General features: G+C 36.6%; 1 protein-coding gene across 3 annotated transcripts in view; it reads left to right on the forward strand.

Moving 5' to 3' along the window:
• Nucleotides 1–24,817, forward strand: part of ELP4 (elongator acetyltransferase complex subunit 4) — a 257,046-nt gene that overhangs the window by 138,042 nt on the left and 94,187 nt on the right. Inside the window, exon 10 of one of the 3 annotated variants that reach the window (XM_061381017.1) lies at nt 6,659–11,432. The exons of the other annotated variants lie outside the window; for them this stretch is intronic. Coding sequence (XP_061237001.1) covers nt 6,659–6,850 — 192 coding nt within the window. The 3' untranslated portion in view covers nt 6,851–11,432. Of the gene's footprint in view, nt 1–6,658; nt 11,433–24,817 lie in introns of those variants that run through there. 3 annotated transcript variants of the gene reach the window in all.

Consider the following 24,817-nt stretch of genomic DNA (forward strand, 5'->3'; position numbering starts at 1 on the left):
AGAAAGGGTACATGTAAAGATATTTTGGAAATGTGATGTTTCATAGTGCCATAAATATGCGTCATTTCCTAGCTTTAGCATTCAATCATTGTAACCCTCCCATCATTTTATTAGAAGGGTTCTTACGCTTTGCTCCATGTAAAGTTAGGGAAGTAAAAGACTTTCACTTAAAAGCCTGAAAGTAAATTTAAAAGTTTAAAATCAACTGTGCCCTGGATGCTTTAAAGCATGAGGGTAGCAAACTGGTCTGTGGGCCAAGTCCAACCCCATAATTTTTTAAAATAAACATTATTGGAACACAGCCAGACCTTTTTGTGTATGTATTGGCTGTGGCAACTTTCACAGTATACTGTTAAGTTAATATCTTATGGCATACAAAGCCAAAAATATTTCAGTTCAGTTCAGTCACTCGGTCGTGTCTGACTCTTTGCGACCCCATGGACTGCAGCTTACCAGGCTTCCCTGTTCATCAACAACTCCCAGAGCTTACTCAAACTCATATCCATTGAGTCAGTGATGCCATCCAACCATCTCATCCTCTGTCTTCCCCTTCTCCTCCCGCCTTCAATCTTTCCCAGCATCAGAGTCTTTTCCAGTGAGTTGGTTCTTCACATCAGGTGGCCAAAATATTGAAGTTTCAACTTAGGCATCAGTCCTTTCAATGAATATTCAGGACTGATTTCCTTTAGGATTGACTGGTTGGATCTCCTTGCAGTCTAAAAATATTTACTATCTGGTCATTTATAGAGAAAGTTTGCTGTAAAGAAGACCCCCTACTTGCGAAGGCTGCAAACTCTCAAGAATATTTATGGAGAGAATTGTCAATTAGGGGATATGATTTGTAGTCCCAAAATTAAGGTCTGTTTGAGTAATAAAGAATTCATACAATCATTTAATGTGTAGTTTGCACTTTCAGAGTTAATGCAGGTGTCTCTGAGAAAATACCTGGATTTCTTAAAAGGTTAAAATCAGAAAGAAGTTTCATGTGCTTCAAAGTCAGCTTCTTGTTGCATGCACCTGTTTTCCCACCTAGCCACTCTATAATCATGTGGAACCCTCTTTCTTAGGGTAACCCATTTCAGTCTCTGCCAGCAGACAGTTGCTAGAAACTTCTTTCAAATGCTGAAGCAATGTCCCACCCATTAAAACTAATTCCACCTTCTGAAGCTTGCTATTTTGTATGTACAATCCTTCTATTCATAATGAACACCTAATATGTAAGGAATAGTTATAATTCATGTGTATATCTTCTTAGTTTTCCTTAGATTTCTATTTTCTTTTTTGAAACACCAGATTAACCACTTAGTGGTATTTATTGTATGTTTAACTTAGAATCTTAAGCATGAAACTCATATAATTTTTACACCATCCTTTAGAGGAAACTTTTTTTGAAAAAATAAGCATTGATTAGAAATGTTAAAGTAGTGGTCCTGAATTCTGAAGCACAAAAGCTAAATTACAGATTCATACAATTCATTAAAATTTGATGTTTTACTTGCAGCATTTTGGATTCACAAATGGGCTCAGGTGATTAAAAATTATAAAATCAACATTAAATGTGATCTTTCAACTTTATTATTATAATCTAAGATTAGTTTACTATACATTGTTAATAAAAACATAGCATTAAGCTTTTGATAACTGAATAATAAGAGAATACATATATATTTCTAACAAGTATTAATTTCATCAGTGAAGGACACCCTTCCAAAATTAACTGTTCATTAGCCAGGCTACCTAGTGTATATAATTGATAGTCAAATCAAAACAGTAGGTAAACACAAATATGATCAAGAAGTTTTGCTTATTATTTTGTGTTTTTTTTTAAAGCTGTGAATTTCTCAGGCAAGGGAATAAGATCATATCGATGCTTAAAATGTAAATATATTATTAAAAGTAATTTGGGAGGTGAAAGATTATTTTTAAGTCATTAAAGACTTGAAAGATTTGTGTCCCTGATGTGTAAAAATTGTTTTAAAATTAGATAAAACTCTTTTTCATAGGTGTTTATAATGTAGAATAGAAAAGAAGATTGCATGAAACCACACAAAAAGGACTCAGCTGTTTTCAGCCTAATAAAAATGTTGTAAAAATACTTGTAAGCTTGAAAATCACACTAGCTATTCTTGTTTCAAATTCTGTTTAATATATTGTTCTGTATGATTTTATAATAAACAGATTACTCCTTGAACAGGAATTAAGAATAAAGCTGCCAGGAAGAGGTTTTGTTGTCAGAGTAGTTCCCGCCTCATGTTTTGTAAGAGATTTCATGGTCCCATTGTAAAGAGTAGATGATTTAAAACGTGTTCCCAAGATAAACTTTCCCATTGTCATTAATGAGGATGGATAATACTGAGTGACAAGTGCATTAGGAATGACACAGAAAGAGCTGTTAGATTTGTCAGAGCATATCACTTCAGGCAGTGACACTTGAGGACATTCTTTTTGTGGATATTTGGTTGATGGGGGAGGTCTGATTTAAAGATACCAAATTTGTGTTTGCTAATAGAATAATGTATTGTGCAATGTATAGATATATATTTTCCAGTGTTTAGAAAATATTTAGGAGTTTCTTTAGTTAAGTTCTTACACATTTTAAGTTTATTCCAATTTCCTCCTAAGAAAGTCATCAAACTGTACAACCTTTAAATAGTAAAAATTTCCACAAAATTACTTGTTTTTCTTTTGAAGTTTTTTTTTTTTCCTTGGACTGTCCAACTGAAGGAAAAATATTGAAAAATATATAAATTTAAAAAAATATTTTGCTGACTTATGACAGAGGACTCTTCTGTGTCACCTTAAGAACAAAGATTTTGAAATAACATAAACATAATTTGTATTGTCTTTCTACATGTATTTTACTTTAGAGAAACGTGTTTTAAATATTGATCAATAAGCAAATAATATATGACTATTCTGGTATTTAAAGTATTTCCAAACTGTGGTAGGCCTCTCAATTTTGATTCTGAACATGCAACTGGTCACTTCTTCGCCTTGATTCATCTTTCATGCTGCCAACCAAATTTTGTCTCTGTGTACCTTTTTGACACTAATAATGACTGAGTCTCTGTTCATTGGAGTTCAAGATTTCCCAAGCGGCAGTTTGGACCTAGGATAAACTATCTATCATGATTGCATACCACTAATCTGTCTCAACCAAACCATCCTGTGACTGAAATTATATTTGACAGTTCACCTCTTCTTGATGAACCTGAGGTGAATGTAACTACAGACCATCCCTGGGAGGACATGTAACTACTCCATATGTTACGGAGGGTCCTTTTATTTGTGAAACAAGACTTACACCATGCCTGTAGCTGAAGAGAGATTTCTTTCTATCTCTCTCTCTTCTGTGAGTGTGTCTCTCTTTCTCCGTCTCCCTGTCTCGCCCTAATTTTTCTAATTTTCATTAGAATTTCTTTTAAACACGTTCAACCGTTAAAAGTACTATCTATAGGTTAGTTTTCCCATGTGTTAAAATGGCAAAGTCATTTTTAAAAATACTAATGCTTTCTATAACGCTCTCTTACATATACCACAGTTGTCAAATATCAAAGATTTGCTCTTAGTATTTTCACTCATTCCTACATTTATCAGTTCTTGAAACATCTCAATTTTTATATTACAAAATACTTCTAAAAGATGTTGATTCTCTCATTTTAACATAAAAATATTTTCAGATTATTTTAAGGATTAAAAATAGATTGAAAGAATGATAAATTGAACCCTCACAGGAAATGCTATTATAATTTTTGATAAGAGTCCTTATGTAGCCTTAATTATCATTTTTTACGATTACTATGTAGAGTCTAGAGAAAACGGCTACCTGGTAAAATAAACTTATTTACTGCCTTATATCTTTTTTGTAAAAATATCTTTCTTTTGTAATCAGAAACTTCAGCATTTTGAGATGATGAACAAGGAGATATAAAGATTCACTGTTAATACCCTGGAAATAGAGAAATCTGATGTAATTTTCAAAATGCATATGGAGGGTTTAACAGTAAGGTTACTTACCGTTAACAGCCAAATTGTTACCACTTACCATGGAGATAGTAAGTAAACAATATCTAAATTGGAAACAAAAAGCAAAAAACTGGGGATATTTAAACAAAGCCATTTGAATATTAAATGGAGTTTCAAAGACTACATCTAGAAGTCTGTTTATAAATGAAGTTTATTTTAATCTCTCCTGGATTGGTGAAATGTGATTCTGTGATTCTCCCTAAAGATGTTCAGATGGCCTGAAAAGTTTTGCCCATGTAGTTCTGTTAGTTCATCAGAACAAGCATTCGATAAAATCACTCCTAACTGTCCTTTATTTTTAATTAAAGTTTATTATTCCTTTGGAAAAGTTGTTTTAGTATAAAGCAATATTTTATGAAATATTTTATGAAACACCAGGATAATCACTAAGCATTCTGCACAAAGTTTTTCTAAAACACCTAATGTCAAATAATCATCCACTTTATTTTGGAAATTTATATAAATTAATTTGCTAGTATCACAGAGATAATTGTTTGGTCAATATAGTAAGTGAAACACTCATATTTTTGTATGCAATATAAATTATTTTTAACAAATGAGCTTCATCTGCTTTAACTTCTTTATCTTCTACAATGTTTTTATTTCAACTAATGGTTACCAGTGAGCTATGTAAGACTTCAGTAACATCACTTAAAATAAGTATCCTGAAAAAAACTTTAGTAAACTGTTTATAATTTCCATAATTTTTAAACTCTGTAATTTCTACCAGTGATTGTATAATATACTTCAAAGCCATATATCTGAAGAAAAGGAAGCACTATCAACGTATTAATTAATTAGTAAACTATTTATATGTGTTCTTTATTCCAAAAGTGATTAAATTGAAAAAGCCTAACTTATACACTGACTCTGATGTTAGGCGGGCTTAATTTTGAGCTAAATTTTAACTTAGGCAGTAAAATCTGTGATCCGTATATCTTATCATAACTCCTCCCTTCTAATTATATGATCATTAAATGTTATTATACAATGCATCTGCATATTTTTTAAAATAAAATTGCCTCCATTTTTCCCATAAGCATCTATTTTCTAATCAAAAGAGTGGATATTACATTGCTTCACAGTAAATACTCAAAAATTTTTTAAATGATAATTCATAGTTATGATTTGTTAAAGTAATTGCTTCATTTGAAAAGTAGAACTTGTTTATTTTAAATTCAAACAGCAAGTATATTAAGATATTTAAATATGTAGTATTTAAATAATTATGCTTTTTGTTTAGGGCTTTAATCTTTTTTTTTAAGCACTTTTTAAAATATACTTTTATGCCTAAGCATGAAAAATGTGATAAGAAAAGACAGTAAAGTGGTCATGCCTTTTAGTAAATATAAAATTATATAAAATTATCTTGGAAAATGCCTTAATGCCATCACGTAAGACAAAATCACTGTGCTTTTAAGACTATTTTTAGTAAAATGATTGGCAACACTCAAGTCACATGTTTGTATCAAGAAGGAATAATTATTTCCCACTGAAATAATATTCATCACATTTGCTTTAGAAATTGGGATAAAATTTTCTTTGGGTGTGGGATTGGTATGTGTTTGTGGGAATGTTTAAGATACCCTGAATGGATGAAACAGTTATTTTAATATAATGTATTTACTGGGTCAATTGAAGTTTTGAGGACTAATTACCTGGAAGGCAAGATCATCCATAAGTTTTTCTTAATTATTCAGTAAATGTTTATGAAAATACTTTTAGTCTAGTTTGGTGCTTTTTATCAGAATACATGTCCTTAAAATTTGGTGTCTGGCCATCTCTCTAGCCTCATCTCCTGTCTTAGCTCCAAGTTGCAGCCAGACTCTCAATTGGAGTCCCTACATTCGCCCACTCTGTCTCTTCCAGGTTTTTTGTTGATGCCAAAAATATTCTCCACTTTCCTCCAAGTATTCTTGCCAGATTAGTCTTAAGATTTACCCTTCAATCCTTGAAATGGATGTCACTTCTTCTAAAATGTCTTTCCTAATTCTCCAAGACCAAGTTTAGGTAGCCTCGCTCTGTAGTCCCTGAATATCTTCTATAATTATCTCTACTAAAATAGCACTTATAATATTATTTTAATTTCCTGCTTCCTTGATGTCTCTCTATCATTCTGTGAGAAAGAAAAAGAAAAAGTTGTTCAGTTGTGTACAACTCTTTGCGACCCCGTGGACTGTCAGGCTCCTCCGTCCATGGGATTTTTCAGGCAAGAATACTGGAGTGAGTTGCCATAAGTTGGTGACAAAAGCTGTGTCATGTTCTTATTCACTAATGCATCCACAGCACCAAACTCAGGATCTAAGACATAACAGATGTTTAGTAAATATTTGTTGAATGGAAAGCTAATAATGTGTGGAACTGTTAAATATCTGACTACATTGCTTTTTTTAAAAACTGTCATAACAATATTTAACATGAGATCTATCCTCTTAATAAAATTTTAAGCATACAGTACGTTATTGTTGACTATAGGTTTAGTGTTATACCCTGACTACAACTATGTTGGGTTTTTTTTTTGGTCTGAGCTGGGTCTTCGTTGCTGTATGCAGGCTTTCTCAAGTTGCAATGAGCGGGAGCTACTCTCTAATGGCAGTGTTTGGGCTTCTTAATGTGGCTTCTTCTGTTGCAGAGCACTAGCTCTAGGGCACATGGGCGCAGCAGTTGTGGCACCATGCTTCGTTACCCCACTGCAAGGCATGTGGAATCTTCCCAGACCAGGGATCAAACTCTCATCCCCTGCATCAGCAGGCAGATTCGTTACCGCTGGACCACCAGGGAAATCCCTGAGTACATCTTTAATTACATCTCTGGACAAGTCTGAGTTGACTGCTCTTGGAAAAGAGCTGCTGCTGCTGCTGCTGCTAAGTCCCTTCAGTCGTGGCCGACTCTGTGCGACCCCATAGACGGCAGCCCACCAGGCTCCCCCATCCCTGGGATTCTCCAGGCAAGAACACTGGAGTGGGTTGCTATTTCCTTCTCCAATGCATGAAAGTGAAAAGTGAAAGTGAAGTCGCTCAGTCGTGTCCGACTCTTCGAGACCCCATGGACTGCAGCCTACCAGACTCCTCTGTCCGATTTTCCAGGCAAGAATACTGGAGTGGGTTGCCATTTCCTTCTCCAGTGCATGAAAGTGAAAGTGAAGTCGCTCAGTCGTGTCCGACTCCTAGCGACCCCATGGACTCCAGCCTACCAGGCTCCTCCGTCCATGGGATTTTCCAGGCAAGAGTACTGGAGTGGGGTGCCATTGCCTTCTCCGTGGAAAAGAGCACTAGTAATCAATTCTCAATGCCCAAATGCAGGGTAACCCTTACCCTGCCATAGTAACTGTACCAAACTGTTTTAATTTTCCCTAATTACCAAACTGTTTCATGTTGTTATGGTTAGAATACTCCCTATCAACCTGAAGTTTTAAAAAAAAAATTAATAACACCTAACTCAATCTTTCCTTCTTGATAAAGGTTTTGCTACCTCCTTCTCCATTCCATTCCCTACCAGTATATTGACTTCTTTCTAAATCTTTGGCTTACTTAAACTCACCATTTTAATGAGAAACCATGTTGTTTGATTCCCTAATACCCTATCAAATGATTTTAATTTTAATGTGTGTGTGTGTACTTAGCTCGTCTATATTCTAGCTTTTCCTCTTACCTTTACATACATGTTGTAGAGATTCAGTATGGCTACCTATCAGGATGACTAATTAAAGCCAAACCAACTGAGCATTTAAAATGCACCCTTGAAATAGAGGGGAGGTGCCAAGTTGATAACATCTTGATAACGTTGGATAGTAATATCCCATGGGCTTACATTTTCATTGTTCCCAGTCAATTGACATTTATATCTATTATCACTTGAGTGAAACATGATTAATTATTTTATGATAATTTGAAGCATTGTTTAAAATTCAGTTTGGAAATGTTGTTTCCTGGCCATCTTCTTCAACCACTCCTTTAGAGGATTTGGAGCCAGTGTGCTATTTAGGAAGATGATTTTTTCCTTCCAATTTATTATATACTAAGGCTCCTTGTTTTCCAAATAGAAGATTCCTTCTTTCTCCAAGAGTAATAATTTTATGCTACAGATATCAAAGATAACAACAAAAATGTCACATTGTGATTCTGTCTCCATGACGCTTCAGAATCATACAAAATGAAAAATTCAAGCAAAGAAAGCCTTTTGCTTTTTCTACTGGTGTCAAGAGCCATGTTTCTTGAGGTTTTTTTCCCTCTAAATTGGACATTAAAATGTCTATTTTTATGTCATAAAGTTGTGATTATACCTTGAAATTTTATTCATAAAATATTTCCCCCAAATCACTCTTTTTCGTGAACTTACTTTTTTCCTATCCAAGAAATAGGAATTGTAGTTCTCACTTTTTAATTAACTCCTAGCTATTTTAGTTGGAGATTTATTGCCTTAATCCATATCTAATGTGTTTATCACTTAGGAAACATTTTTTTTAATGGGTTAGTAATTTTGTATAGTGCTGTAATTATATCTCTCATCAGGATAATTATGTAAAAGTAAATAAAGGTAGGGCTAAGATAATACCTAATTTAGGATGCCTTTCAAATGTATAATGCTTATAATTAAAGATTTCACACAGAAAGTAAAGGGCCTTGGTTTCCTTACACATCAGCCTAATTTTCAAAAGAAAACCATAAAGTTAGCTGAATAGTTTCTTTATTTACACATTTACACATTGAATCACAACTGTCCACTTAGAAGATTTTTGTTAAAAAAAAATTGTTAATGTGTCTTTACACTAAAACAGAACTTAAAAGATGAATTTTATGGCTCATGTAACCTACAAGGTTGAGAGCAGTTATAATTTTAACTGGCCTAGTGCCATTAAAAAGTATTTAAGATTTATAGTAGGAAGTATGTAATTATTCATTTTATATTACTTAAACAGTTGGATGAACCATCACACATTATCAGTCATTAAAAGTAAAAATGGTGCATCATACATGATTCCAGAGACAATGCAGTATAAACACTTATTAAGACATAAATAAGATATTTTGTCTTATATTTTCCCGCTTTCCTGTTTTTTTCAGTTGGACTAAAAGAAAACCTAGTCTAGCCTAGCCTAGCCTAGCACCTAATAACCCCCACAAACACATATGCATATTTAAATGCAGATAACTAAATACAGATTCTCCAAAACACAGATCTTCACAACAGCCTTTCTCATGGCACATTGGGCTCCCCAGTGAATAATGGCTGCAGCATCTCAAGACAGAAAGCAACAACTAGACTTACTTATGAAGTGACTGTGAAAAGCGCTTCTCTTTCCTGACTGTGCTACATACAGAATTCCATGAACCGCTGAGGTAGTCGCATGACTTATGGTTCAGCTGCTGGCAGCAAAGAATAGGCTTTCAAGCTCTAGGTCCACTACACTATTACCAGTCTCTCACTCCTGAGACTTTATTTTTAAGCAGGGACTGGCTCTTTGCTGTGCAGTATTCATCTTTGTTTTTCTGGGACAACAAAGCAGGTGGGTCCTCAGGGGCAGCAGAGTGAGGCTGATGACTGTACATGGTGTACTCTGTGTCTGAGGGGTCAGAAAACTAGATACTCTGTAGGTCACTCATGGCCTTCACCAGCCACTCAACTGGGCCCAGTTTTAAGTAATTAATGGGATGGAGCCACCATGAGTGTACCCTGTACTCATTGCATGCTTCAATAAAGGACTTCTCTGTTGTAGCAGTTTCTAATTGTAGCTGTTTCTAAGTTGTTCTGTTATATTGAAGTTGTATCAGTTTCAAAAATGTGTGCCATCATTAGGGACTTTGAAGTCTTTTGTTGAAAGGGGATTTTTGTCATAAAGCATTTGGTATAAGTGGTGTTTTTTCTGTTACTGTGAAAAATCTACATATAACACCTCAGATGTGACATATGTGAATAAAAGTTAATTCACATATGTGAATTAAAGTTATTGAGCCTATGTGAGTTAAAAATAATAATTCAATAAAACAGCGATCATATGCACAATTCATTTAGTGTACAGTTCTAATAACATGCTCCCAAATGGCTTTCATATGAACTGACGACGTTCTGTTAAGTGTGGATGAGTAAAACCCCCAAATTAACAAAACTATCATAGGACAGTAGTTTTTCATGAGATCTCACTTGCCATGTGTTTGATGCATAAGCTCTAATCTGCAGTATCAGTCATCTGTAACAAACTACTACTTTAATTATCAAAACTTTCTATATAAATTATTTAAAAGAAAATACCAGAAAATGTTTAGACAAGCCAAGTATGTTTGGGATTTCTACTGTGCAGTATAATATGCTAGTATTTACCTCTTGCTTCTTTTGATTATGCATCCAGTGAGATGCTAATTAGCTCGTTGTTGCTCTAATAGGACTGGAGAAGGGTTTCGTAGAGATGCTATTATACTACAACGTATTATTTAACATTGCCTTTGATATAAGAAATGTAGATATAACCATGAAAGCAAACCAAAGTCTGGTATTTAGAGATATCCAGAATGGATGATCCCATTAGCAGTTCATCAGTCTGTTTATTTCGTTGGAGAAAGTAAAGTCACTGGTATTGTTTTTTTTTTAATATTAATAAATAATACAAAAGATCTGGTTAGAATTTCTTGAAATTTCTATTTAATAGATGATTTAATAGAACATTATTTAATAACCTTTTAGAACATTTTAAACATTGTAGGGAACTTTATTTAATAAAGGATTCATACCAGGATATTAAAAACATGTGGTTCACTTACTAAATATGGGGGAAAATTGCCTCTGAGTTGGTGTGTTAAATTGCTTGCATGCTTTTGGCATTTTAATAAGAAAACCTTTAAATGTGATGTTCTCAGTCATCACTGTGTCTTTGGTTGACACATTTTCTTTAATAAAAGATAGAAAATGGGAAAACATATATTTCTATCTAATTTGAATAGAGGCCTATTTTATGAGTATATTTGGAAAGCTATGCCAAAACACTTGATATGGAAAGGAAAGTAATTTCTAAGGCTATTAATATGAGTGACCTACCCCAACCATTTTTCTTCATTTTGCCAGCTATGCATTTCAGAATTGGAAATAAGTGGAGCTAAAAGATTCTTCCCTATAGCATTGGGGTCTTCACATAGGCCTGTTTGAAAAATGCCAGGGCATGGTTCTTTCCTCAAACATGAAGATACTCGCAAAATTACGCATGATTTATTCAGGAACAAGAATCCTGAAACAGTTTAATTTTACATTTATGAACTGAATTAACATTCTGTTCATACTACTAAATCAAAACTGAATGTTACATCTTTATATGCTATCAGTAATGTCTTCATCAATTGAGATTTCTAGAATATAGTTTAAAAAAAAAAAAAGCACCTGGGATTGTAAACTAAGTTAGGTGATAGGTGTATTTGTAATGATGTGGCAGTAATGAAGCTTTGAAAATTACTGAAGATAAATGGCTGGTAATTGCTGTAACCCTCTTTTTCCTATTTATTGCTAATCCTACAAAAAGGTAATTGTTTATCCATCTGGTTTCCTTAGCATATAAATTCTTTGCAAGCAGGAAAAATCATCACAGTCAAATAGAAGTGAAGAATTGGGGGCAGGGGAGGAAATAGATTGTGATAGATTGAATGGACAGAGTTCCTGCCCTCGGGAGTCATGAGAAGGTCATGTGATATAGCAGTTAATATATTTATGCTTTTAAACATGTACTTATTAAGCATATATAATGTTAAAGTTACGATGTAAGCACTGTGGGCGATGCAAGCACTACATATTTTCTGTTCTCACTTTACCTCTCAGGCACTTTACTGTGAAAGGTATAGAAGTCCCTCCTCTCTGAAAATACTGTAGTTATATCATCCTTTTCAGGTGGTTAGAAAAGTTTTATTTTTTCCCTCAAATTAAAAAAAAAATCACTATTTTCCCAACATTCAGTCTGTTGACTCTGCCTTTGAAATATATTCATAATTAAACCAACTTTCACTAGCTCCAGTGCTACCATTCGGTCTCAGTGCAAGCCACCATCATGTTTTGCCTGGACTATTGTTTAGCCTCCCAACTAGAAACTTCCTTTTAACCCTGAGTGCTGAGGCACTTCAGTCATGGCCGACTCTGCAACCCTATAGACTATAACTCGCCAGGCTCCTCGGTCCATGGGATTCTCCAGGCAAGAGTACTCAAGTGGGTTGCCATGCCCTCCTCCAGAGAATCTTCCCGATCTAGGGACTGAACCCTTGGAGGGTTCTTTAACCCTGACCTCCTTCAAGTCTTTTGTTCTTTTTTTTTTTTTTTTTTACAGCAGTAGAAAGGATGATTCTTTTAAAACATAAGACAGATTGTGTCATATTTCTGCTCAAAATTCCCTATCAATTCTCCATCTTGCTGAAAAGTCCTTTAGTGTTCACCAAGAAGACCGTATTGACCTGGCTGCCTTAACTCTCAGATCTTACCTTTTAGCCCTCTCCCATAACTTGCTCTGATTCAGCCACACTGGCCTGTTGCTTAAACTTGCCAAGCCTCAGGGCCTTTGCAGTTCCCTTTGCCTGAAATGTACTTCTCTCAGATCTTTTCATAGCCACCTTCCTCCCCCTTCATATATGAAAATATCACCTTCGTAATGTTTTCCTGATTGTTCGTTTCAGAGTCCCAGTTTACCATTCCGTTTACCGCAGTTTACAATTCTGCCTTTCCCAATCACTTCTAGTCTGTGTTTTCCTGTAGCACTCATCACCTTCTAATCTGCTACATAAGTTTCTTATTTATTATGTTCATCTTCTATCTTCCTGTACTAGGATGTAAGCTTCACAAGAATAAGGATTTGTTCTTATTCTGTTCTGCTTAGAACAGTCTGACACATGATAAGTGAAGTGAAAGTCGCTCAGTCGTGTTCAACTCTTTGCAACCCCATGGACTGTACAGTCCATGGAATTCTCTAGGCTCGAATTCTGGAGTGGGTAGCCTTTCCCTTCTCCAGGGGATCTTCCCAGCCCAGGGATTGAACCCAGGTCTCCCGCATTGCAGGCGGATTCTTTACCAGCTGAGCCACCAGGGAAGACCAAGAATACTGGAGTGGGTAGCCTATCCCTTCTCCAGCGGATCTGCTCCATCCAGGAATTGAACCAGGGTCTCCTGCACTACAGGCAGATTCTTAACCAACTGAGCTATCAGGGAAACCCGGCACATGATAACGTAACGTGCTCAGTAAATATTCTGAAATTAATATGTTTGTGTGTCTCAGCTTATCTCAATTTATCTGTTTTCTTATTTTCTTCCCTTTTGTATTAAAATTATATGTAAGTCTGAATTTGGAAACCTGTGTTAGTACTAATCATGGGATCATTTATTGAGTGCTTAATAGTGTCAGACATTGTACTAAGCACATTAACTGTATTATCTCATTTAATCCCCACAACTCAGAGTCAGATGAGAAGCTTTAGAGAGGTCAAGTCACTTGCCCAGGGTAACATGTGAGGTGAACTAAGCTCCAATTCAACCCACAACAAAGGCGTGTCCTTCTTTGTAGCTGTTGGGTTAAGGACATCTTTAGCAAGTTTTATTCGGTATCAATGTTCTTATATATATATATATTTACTTAAAAAAAAAAAAACAGCTTGGCTCAAACAATCAACTGAATACTAATATGCCTAATGTACAGGAGACAGGGATCAAGACCATCCCCATGGAAAAGAAATGCAAAAAGGCAAAATGGCTGTCTGGGGAGGCCTTAAAAAGAGCTGTGAAAAGAAGAGAAGCGAAAAGCAAAGGAGAAAAGGAAAGATATAAGCATCTGAATGCAGAGTTCCAAAGAATAGCAAGAACAGATAAGAAAGCCTTCCTCAGCGATCAGTGCAAAGAAATAGAGGAAAACAACAGAATGGGAAAGACTAGAGATCTCTTCAAGAAAATCAGATACAGAGGGAACATTTCATGCAAAGATGGGCTCAATAAAGCACAGAAATGGTATGGACCTAACAGAAGCAGAAGATATTAAAAGAGGTGGCAAGAATACACAGAAGAACTGGACAAAAAAGATCTTCATGACCCAGATAATCACGATGGTGTGATCACTCATCTAGAACCAGACATCCTAGAATGTGAAGTCAAGTGGGCCTTAGAAAGCATCACTATGAACAAAGCTAGTGGAGGTGATGGAATTCCAGTTGAGCTATTTCAAATCCTAAAAGATGATGCTGTGAAAGTGCTACACTCAATATGCCAGCAAATTTGGAAAACTCAGCAGTGGCCACAGGTCTGGAAAAGGTCAGTTTTCATTCCAATCCCAAAGAAAGGCAATGCCAAAGAATGCTCAAACTACTGCACAATTGCACTCATCTCACATGCTAGTAAAGTAATGCTCAAAATTCTCCAAGCCAGGCTTCAGCAATACGTGAACCATGAACTTCCTGATGTTCAAGCTGGTTTTAGAAAAGGCAGAGGAACCAGAGATCAAATTGCCAACATCTGCTGGATCATGGAAAAAGCAAGAGAGTTCCAGGAAAACATCTATTTCTGCTTTATTGACTATGCCAAAGCCTTTGACTGTGTGGATCACAATAAACTGGGAAATTCTGAAAGAGATGGGAATACCAGACCACCTGACCTGCCTCTTGAGAAATCTGTATGCAGGTCAGGAAGCAACAGTTAGAACTGGACATGGAACAACAGACTGGTTCCAAATAGGAAAAGGAGTACGTCAAGGCTGTATATTGTCACCCTGCTTATTTAACTTCTATGCAGAGTACATCATGAGAAATGCTGGACTGGAAGAAACACAAGCTGGAATCAAGATTGCCAGGAGAAATATCAATAACCTCAGATATGCAGATGACACCACCCTTATGGCAGAAAGTGAAGAGGAACTAAAAAGCCTCTTGATGAAAGTGAAAATGGAGAGTGAAAAAGTTGGCTTAAAGCTCAACATTCAGAAAATGAAGATCATGGCATCTGGTCCCATCACTTCATGGGAAATAGATGGGGAAACAGTGTCAGACTTTATTTTTGGGGGCTCCAAAACACTGCAGATGGTGACTGCAGCCATGAAATTAAAAGATGCTTACTCCTTGGAAGGAAAGTTATGACCAACCTAGATAGCATATTCAAAAGCAGACACATTACTTTGCCAACAAAGGTCCGTCTAGTCAAGGCTATGGTTTTTCCTGTGGTCATGTATGGATGTGAGAGTTGGACTGTGAAGAAGGCTGAGCGCCAAAGAATTGATGCTTTTGAACTGTGGTGTTGGAGAAGACTCTTGAGAGTCCCTTGGACTGCAAGGAGATCCAACCAGTCCATTCTAAAGGAGATCAGCCCTGGGATTTCTTTGGAAGGAATGATGCTAAAGCTGAAACTCCAATACTTTGGCCACCTCATGCAAAGAGTTGACTCATTGGAAAAGACTCTGATGCTGGGAGGGATTGGGGGCAGAAGGAGAAGGGGACGACAGAGGATGAGATGGCTGGCATCAGCCATGGCATCACTGACTCGATGGATGTGAGTCTGAGTGAACTCCGGGAGTTGGTGATGGACAGGGAGGCCTGGCATGCTGTGATTCATGGGGTCGCAAAGAGTCAGACACGACTGAGCAACTGAACTGAACTGAACTGAATGTCATTCATTCCTTCTTTTTAATTAGCTACATGTTGTCGTTGTTCTTCAGTCACTAAGTGATGTCTGACTCTTTGCAACCCCATGGACTGCAGCATGCCAGGCCTCCCTGTCCCTAACTGTCTCCATGTCCATTGAGTCAGTGGTGCCATCTAACCATCTTATCCTCTGCTGCTCCCTTCTCCTTTTGCCTTCAGCCTTTCCCAGCATCAGTTCTTTTCTAATGAGTCAGCTCTTCACATCAGGTGACCACAGTATTGGAACTTCAGCTTCAGCAGCAGTCCTTCCAGTGAATATTCAGGACTGATTTCCTTTAGGATTGACTGGTTTAATCTCCTTTAAGTCCAGGGGACTCTCAAGAGTCTTCTCCAGGAGCTAATTTATCAGAGATAAATTCTGACTTTAGAACTTTACAACTCCAAATGATAGATAGAAATATAATATTCCTTTTAGATTGAAGGGAGAATATATTCATATCAGGTATAATATATCCTTGAAGAAGACTTGGAAATAATTAATTCCAAAATGATCATATAAGTTGGGCATTGAGTAATTTGAATTTGCCCAAGAAAAAAGGGACTAGAAGAGGTATAAAAAGTGGGGTAATATGCAGTGGCATCAAAAGGATCTCATTGTTCATATGTTTTTTGTTTGAGTAATCTCTAAACTCATTTTTTAAGCCATGTTCTCCATACATATTTTTAAACTAACATATAAAATTTTACATTAATGTTTAATTTAAACATAATCCAACTTAAATTTTTTCATTCATGGACCATGCTTTTGAAGTTGTACTTTAAAAGTCACTGCCAACCCAGTGTCATCTGAATTTTCTTCTGTGATATCTTCTAGGGTTTTATAGGTTTACATTTTGCATTTAGGTCTATGATTAGTTTTTACTTACTTACTGTAAATGGTGTAATATCAATGTCTAGATTCATTTTTTTGCACGTGGATATATATTTGTTCCAGCACCATTTGTTGGAAAGACTGTACTTTCTTCGTTGAATTACAGTTGTGGCTTCCCTGGTGGGTCAGACGGTAAAGCGTCTGTCTGCAATGCAGGAGACCCGGTTCCATCCCTGGGTTGGGAAGATCCTCTGGAGAAGGAAATGGCAGCCCACTCCAGTATTCTTGCCTGGAAAATCTCGTGGATGGAGGAGCCTGGTAGCCTACCATCCAGGGGTTGCAAATAGTCGGACACGACTGAGCGACTTCACTTTCACTTTCTTTGTCAAAGATAAATTGACTGCATTTGTGTGGATCTCCTTCTGGGCTCTTTAGTCTGTTTGTTGGTCTTCTTGTCTTTCCTTTGACCAGTAACACACTGTCTTGATTATTATGTGTGGCTTAATAGTAAGTCTTGAAGTCTGGTAGTTTGCTAGAGCCCCATAGCAGTTATCACAGACTCAGTGGCTGAAACAATAGAATTTTATTTTTCTCACAATTCTGAAGACCAGAAATCCAAGATCAAGGTGTCAGCAGAGCTGGTTTTTCCAAGGCCATTTTCTTTAGCTTGTGGCTTACCCTCTTCTCCCTGTGTCTTCCTGTGGTCTTCCCTCTTCTGTGTGCATATCTGTGTCCACATTTCTTCTTGTAAGGACACCAGTCATACTGGAACCTTGGCTTCTCTGGTGGTTCAGTGGTAGAGAATCCACCTTTAATGTGGGAGACGCAGGCTCAGTCCCTAGGTCTGGAAGATCCCCTGGAGAAGAAAATGGCAACTCACTCCAGTATTTTTGCCTGGGAAATCCCATGGACAGAAGAGCCTGGCGGGCTACAGTCCATGGGGTTGCAACAGAATCGGACATGACTTAGTGGCTCAACAACAGCAACAATAATCAAAAAATACACAGCATGGACATACCTGTTTTAACCTGTGGGTAAATTTTATTGATATAATCTCTAGATGTCAGTACAGCCTATCTCATTAATAACGGAGTTAATCAGTTTTCAACTTACATTTTTATAAAAATGCAGAATCACATATTTAACTTTAAGGTTTGTGGGTGTTATTTTTTAATTTGACTTTGTGTCATTTGGGGACAGGCTAGAATAATACTTTAGGCTTTCCTCCTTCTGAGACATATATCCAAACTGAGATGAAAGAAGTGTTTTTAATTCATCTAGCAGCCACATATAACTGTGCTTGGTTTACACTGTGAGGAGGTATTTGGGACGGCAGCAGAAACAGGGTTGGATTTGTTAGGTACACACCCTTTACATCTCTCGTATCATATAAAATTGTTTATAAGCATGGGTCGGAGAAGGCAATGGCACCCCACTCCAGTACTCTTGCTTGGAAAATCCCATGGGTGGAGGAGCCTGGTAGGCTGCAGACCATGGAGTCGCGAAGAGCTGGACATGACTGAGCAACTTGACTTTCACTTTTCACTTTCATGCATTGGAGGAGGAAATGGCAACCCACTCCAGTGTTCTTGCCTGGAGAATCCCAGGGATGGGAGAGCCTGGTGGGCTGCCATCTGTGGGGTCGCACAGAGTCGTACACGACTGAAGCGACTTAGCAGCGGTAGCAGCAGCATAAGCATGGGTACCATAATGTAGTAAACTTAGCCTGAATCAGTTCAGAAAAAATATTTAGAAGCCTGCTATTATAAAGCAAGTAAGTAAACTACTATTCTTACACCATAAAAATGAATACAGTAGTAGAAGGGATTAGACAAATATGCTGAAAATCAAGTCAAAGCTTTCTAAGTATAGTAAGAAGCACAGGATACTAAAAATGCTCATACATGAGAGAGATGCTGCATCTCTTTGAAAGCAAATTAGAAGACTGAAAGGGAAGGTAACACTTGTGATCTAGAAGAATCTGGAGAGAAAATCTATCAGGAAATGGCTCAGGTACATACTAAAGTAAACTAAATAGAGCACCGTATTTCAACCAGAACAAGTCTGGAGGAAGACAGCTGCTGGTGTTGGTTCAGTGGATCTGTAATGTTAAGCTCACATTTCTGTGACTTTGTGAAACTTATCTCCATGCTTGTTGCCTCATGATCACAAGATGGTGGCTGCAGCTCCAGCTACCAGTCTGTAGTCTAGCAGGAAGAAGGCATTGAGAGACTTTTCTGTCTTCTTTTCCCTGTTTCTAAGAGTGATTGAACTCACTATAGTAAAAATAATAAATGATTTATTATACAAAGTCATGTGACTGTAATATTTCTTGTTCCTCCTTAGGAACTAATGCTATGCATGTAGAGCAACCAAGATAATTCACTGTCTTTATGGGGTTAAAGTACTGATAATTGGTCCAGGACAATAAGAGTAAACCAGGGCTTGCTGGTGTGACTAAGGGAATAATTCTGTTTCTGCCTAGAGTCTTCTGAGGGCTCCCACATTGTTCTTGCCCCAGGTGGTCAGCTTTGCAAGAGGATGTCAACGTCCCTCTTGAGGGATGAATGGACTGAACCGGCTTTGCTTGTCAGCCCCAGGAATAGCTGCATATGCCTTAGTTCTCTGCCTCCACCATCCATGCTCACTGTCAGTGGCCTCCCTGTGGCCACATGCTCCCTGTGTATCTTCAGCTTCAGGCTGTATTTTCTCTCCTTCTTATGGTCCTGAGGAAGGAGGGCTGAGGGAAACTTAAAGTCCCCCTTTGTGGGAAAAGTCTTTTGCCTGCTTTAACTGGGAGCAACAAATCCCACATTTACATAGCACTATAATCTTCACAGAGTAACACCAATAGCAATCTCCCAGGAGACCTCAACTCAGAACACTCTTACTGAATCACATGGTGCCCAGGCTTATACTGTTTAATTTTGAACATTTACAAAGCTTTAAGGACATTATTACACTGAACTATTTTGTTCCGATATGGAATTTTGTGTTCTTATCCCTGTTTGAATCAAATATCTTTTTTTTCACCCCACATATATTTTAAATGATCTCTTCTGTGGGATATCCACTAATCTCTATCAGTTCTCTTACAGCCTCTCTAAATATTCCTTTTTTCACTTTCTCTGGGTGTTTTTCCTCTTTTTATCCCCCAAAGATGACGATGATGGTTAATGAATGTTAACCCCAACAATGAATGTTATTATTCATTAAATATTTATTATATTCAATGAATATTAACAATGAATATTTAAACCCAACAATAACCATGACTTAACAAGTACTTATAAGTGCTGGGAACTGCACGACTTACACATAATAACTCACTGAACTCTTCACAGCCTTATATAGTTAGTTCCATGACTGTCCCTGTCTTCTATATGAGAGGTGCAGAAAGGTGCACAGGGAACTCTGTTCAGTGTTAGTGGCAGCCTAGATGGGGGGCAGTTTGGCGGAGAATGGATACATGTATATGTATGGCTGCGTCCCTTTACTGTTCACCTGAAACTGTCACAGCATTGTTAACCGGCTATACTGCAATACAAAATAAAAAGGTTAATTAAAAAATACATTGTAAATCAACCATACTTCAATAAAAGTAAATTTTAAAAAATAACTTACTTATAGTCACAAAAGTTAAAAACAGAGTCGGGTTTCTAGCCTGGATACTCTTAAGTCCAAATGCATGCGTTCTTAACCTCTAATCATTGTTCCTGGTCTCTAGAAGCTCCTCCTCTTAGTGACTGCCTCTTGCCTTCTCTTCCCTACCTAATTCCAGGGCCAGTTCAGTCTCGTTGATTTCATCAGTCTACCATAAGGTTTGGATACCCTAGTGTCACCAGCTAAAATCTTGCAGGCTTGGCAGTCTCTGTAACCCAGCAATATAGGCATCAGCATGCCTTATCCAACTATGCAACAGTTTCAGTAGAGCTCCTGACAAATCTGGCCTTCCATGGTGGCTCAGACAGTAAAGCGTCTGCCTGCAATGCAGGAGACCTGGGTTCAATCCCTGGGTCGGGAAGATCCCCTGGAGAAGGAAATGGCAACCCACTCCAGTACTCTTGCCTGGAAAATTCCATGGACAGAGGAGCCTTGTAGGCTACCGTCTACAGGGTCGCAAAGAGTTGGACACAACAGCGACTTCACTTCACTTCACTTCATTGACAAATCTAAGAGATGCTATACATGAAGAGCTGATAGTACTGTACTTGATGTTTGCCAAGATTTGAAAGATGAAAGAAGGAGAAGAATCATAAGTAAACTGCTCTTAAGACTGTAAGATTAGCAGTCCATTAATAAGAATTTAAGTACTTATTTATTTGTCTTTCCCACTAGCTGCTGAAGTTAAAAAGATACAGAAGCAGAAATTCTGGTAACTCTGTCTTGATCACACCAATTCCACTTTCATGATATTTTCTTTCCTTGAGAGTCTATGTACATATTCAGAGCACATATCATTTCTTACCCACTTCCTAAACCTGACCTGACAGCTGTATCCTCTATTGACCTCTCTCTCTCTCTCTCTCTGTCCCCCTCTCACCTCTCTCCCTCCGTCCCTCTCTCTCTCCACTTACTATTTTCTCTGTTACTTATAAAATTAATACTTTTCTATTTATTGTTCAGTTGTCTCATTTTTGTACATTTCGTACACTGCTGTCTAGCTCAATTTGATTAGATATGTGTAAAAATTCCTACTGTGTGCCAGGCCCGTTGTGAGTATACAGATGTTTGTTAACACAGCCCCTACCCGTGAAGAGCTTATAGACTAGTAGAAGAAACTGATATATAAACAAATAACCATAATAGAAATTGATTGATGTAAAAATAGAATTAGGTATAAATTGCTATGTAAAGACTAATAATGGGGTAATTCTAGTAGTAGTTAAACCATCTCCAGGAAAGGCTACAGAAAAAACCTATTTGAGTACAACTTGAGAGTCATTTGGATTGTAAAATATTTATATCCTCCTCACTTTCTATTTTCATTATATTCATTTTGACACTTCTTGTCTGTTAAACTGTAAATTCTTCAAGGTCAGGAGTTATATGTTCACAGCCAGTGTTTCATCCATAATACCATAATATTTCACTGAATAAGTATATTTGGTGCTAACCAAGTATTTATATTCATATAAATGAACATTTATTTCTATTTCCTAATCTGTCTTCTTCCGCAGATCCCAACTCGTCAGCATACATTTTTGTATTTTAATATCCCATTTTATTTAACATAACATTAACTATGTAGTGTATTTTTAGAACAGCTTATTTTACTTACAAACGTGTAGTTTCTTTCTGTGTCATATCTTGTAAGTAAGCATTGAGATATTTGCTCTTTAACCCTTTATGAGCTTTTATGGTATCTTCTGTAAGCATGATAAAAATGCAAAACTTATAGGTCTTTTATCTTGTATACTATATGGAAAATTCTCAAGTTTAAAGAATGCTTAAAAGCCATGTTTAACTACCGTAATGTTAAAGTTACAAACTGGAAAATTGAATATTATGAATCTTACTTCTGAACAGAATAAAATAGGCTCAAGATCTCCTAAATTTCATGGAATAACACTGAGGTTTATCTTATAAACATTTAAACCCATCCTTATTTTTTGCTAATTCCAAGGCCAAGAACATTTTAAGATTAAAGCTTCAAATGAATTAAAATCATCTTAAAGTATAGTAAAATTATTTGCCAAATATCTGTTTGAGAATCTGCTATATGAGGAGGCACTGGTGATGCAGAAATGAATAAGACATTATTTCTATTTTAAGGAGCTCACTATTTAATAATTAAAGGGATTTGTCCAATCTGTATTACAGGGTAAATTCAGTTGAGTAAATCCAGTTGGCTAAATATGAATTTCAAAATTGATCAGAAGTAGAAAAGACCTCTGTCAAAGACTTGAACTCAATTCACCATTTCAGAAGCACAGTTGCTTACACATAGTATTAATAGGTACTAAGTAAATGTTTATTAAGTATCTTAAATGCAAACATATTTACTGTAATTAAATACAAATATCCGAGTTTTTCATTAAGACTTCAGTTTAAACAAGGATAAGGGAAGGAAATTGCCCCCAAGAGAGGGCCATATCGTAATGTTATTTCCAGAAGGAATGCTTTTGGATTCTCTCCCATGAGTAATGGGGAGCCTTTTAAGTGTAATCCTTTTATTTAGGGATTACTGATGAGGGTTATGTTTTTAAAATACCACTTTGGGTGCAGTATGAAAAAATAAATTGGAAGGGATGACAAGACTGGAGGCAGAGTCTAGTTAGGAAATGTTGTAAGAGGCCAGGTCATCATCATCATCATCGTCATGGCCTGAACTAAGAAAGGAATCTGGCAGAAATGCATTAGAATCAACTGAATTTAGTCACTGTCACTTGATGAGGGAGAAGGAGAAGTCTAAGGTGGCTCCTGGTTTTCTGGTTTGAGTGCCTTGATAAGTGTCTTTCACTATTAATAAAATAAGGACCATAAGGAAAAGCTGTCAATGGGGACTTGTAGAATGGGACATGTTAGTGGAGAAAACCTATGAACATTCAGGTGTGTGAATTTGTTCGGGGTGGTATATGGGCCAGGGATGTAGATTTGGGGATCAGTGTTATATAGCTGGTAGTTGAAGTTCAAGATTAGAAAATATGTTTGAATTCAGACATATCAGAAAATATGTTTGAATTCAGAAGGCATGGCACAGAGGAATCCTGTGGAGTGGTCTCATGGAAGTTGAGGGAGGAGAGGATTTTGAAAAGAGAATATGGAACAATGCTGAATGCACTGAACAGTGAATAAAAAGTCAACAGTTGAATCGTGGATAGACAAGTCTGTTTCATTTGGCAGTATGAGGCTCATTGGTGACCATCAGTCAAGACATTTCAGGGATATTGAGTTCAGAGCTTTGATTACTTGCAATTACTGGAGTATTCAATTTTTTTTTTTTTTAAGTATTTAAAAAGTGACTGAGAGGTGAAGAAGTAGAGACAGCAGGTATCCACTCCATTCCAAGCTTCTGAGTATGAGAAATGGGAGAAAGAATAATAGCTGGGAGAGATGGAGGATAGAGGGTTTTTCAATTCTTTTGTTTTTCTCCCTTATTCCTTGATTAAACTATTGCTTTTGGTTGCATTTTCATGAGTTAATGTTAAACTTAGTATTTTTCTATAATTAATCATTCTATAATTCTTTTGGTCAATGATAAAAATTGGAAAGAATCAGGGTTACCCTCAAACCAAATTAAGGATAAATACTGACATGTGTGATTTCCATGAATGCACAGAATTAAAAAATATTTATGACAGAAATATGGAAAAACCATGATTGAATAAAAGGAAGAAGTTGACAGCGTGTTGGATAAATGTGAGATATCTTACAAATGATTTTTAAATGAGGCCATCTGTTAAAGCTTGCTGATGCTCTCAGTCTGGAGCAAGAGGTTATTTATGTTTTCACGCAAATCAGGCTTTAACCAAAATACTTTGGAAAAAAACAGATGCCTTATAGAAATTCATTATTCCTAAAATAATTACAACCCTCTAAATGTTAACATCCTTTCCTACAAAGAATGGTATTATGCTAATGCTGTTTATATATATTCATGTAAAATTCCTGTATTATCACTGTAACGCAATGCAATGGTTTCTCCCTACCCCCACCTCCAACCTCACCCCAGGAAATACATGCCTGCTTACCAGGACCAATTTTCTACTTATTTAGCCAAAAATAATTGACCTTTGAAAGTCATAACCCAAGTATTTTCGCTTTCTACTCGTGATTTTTTTTTTGACCCCTAGTAAGTCTTAACCAGATATATTGAAGTAAAGGAAATTTTATGATAGAATATACTCATTATGTCATGTTTCATTAATGTTGAAGAGGAAGAGTTAATATTCTTTTGCCAGAAGTTGAGCTTCCAGTGTTACTACTGTGTTTCTAGCGTGCACAGTCACTCACTTGTAAAGGGTGAACGCTGTGTGCGGAAGTGCCTACAGACAGAGGAACTACGAGCATCCCTAACCTCCACGTTCACCTTAGATCAGTTTGAGTCCACACATAATAGAGATCAAATCTGTGAGTGCTGGAGAAAAATTCTGAGGAGACTTACTATTTGCAGATTTTATCATTACGGGGAGAGCAGCAAATTAGAATCAGACTAATATTTTTTCGGTTCTGTAACTTATGGCTTTTTGTTAACTTTGTCACTGAGTCAACTGTTGAACCAAATTCCTGGCTGAACATTTACTTTAGTACCATGAGAAGATTTTACACATAGACTGTCTATGTAGCACCAATGAAAGTTTTACTTATTGTGTATTCTTGTCCTCTGGGAATGCTTTTACCT

Source organism: Bos javanicus, chromosome 15 (genome assembly GCF_032452875.1).
Source record: "Bos javanicus breed banteng chromosome 15, ARS-OSU_banteng_1.0, whole genome shotgun sequence".
Taxonomy (NCBI): domain Eukaryota; kingdom Metazoa; phylum Chordata; class Mammalia; order Artiodactyla; family Bovidae; genus Bos; species Bos javanicus.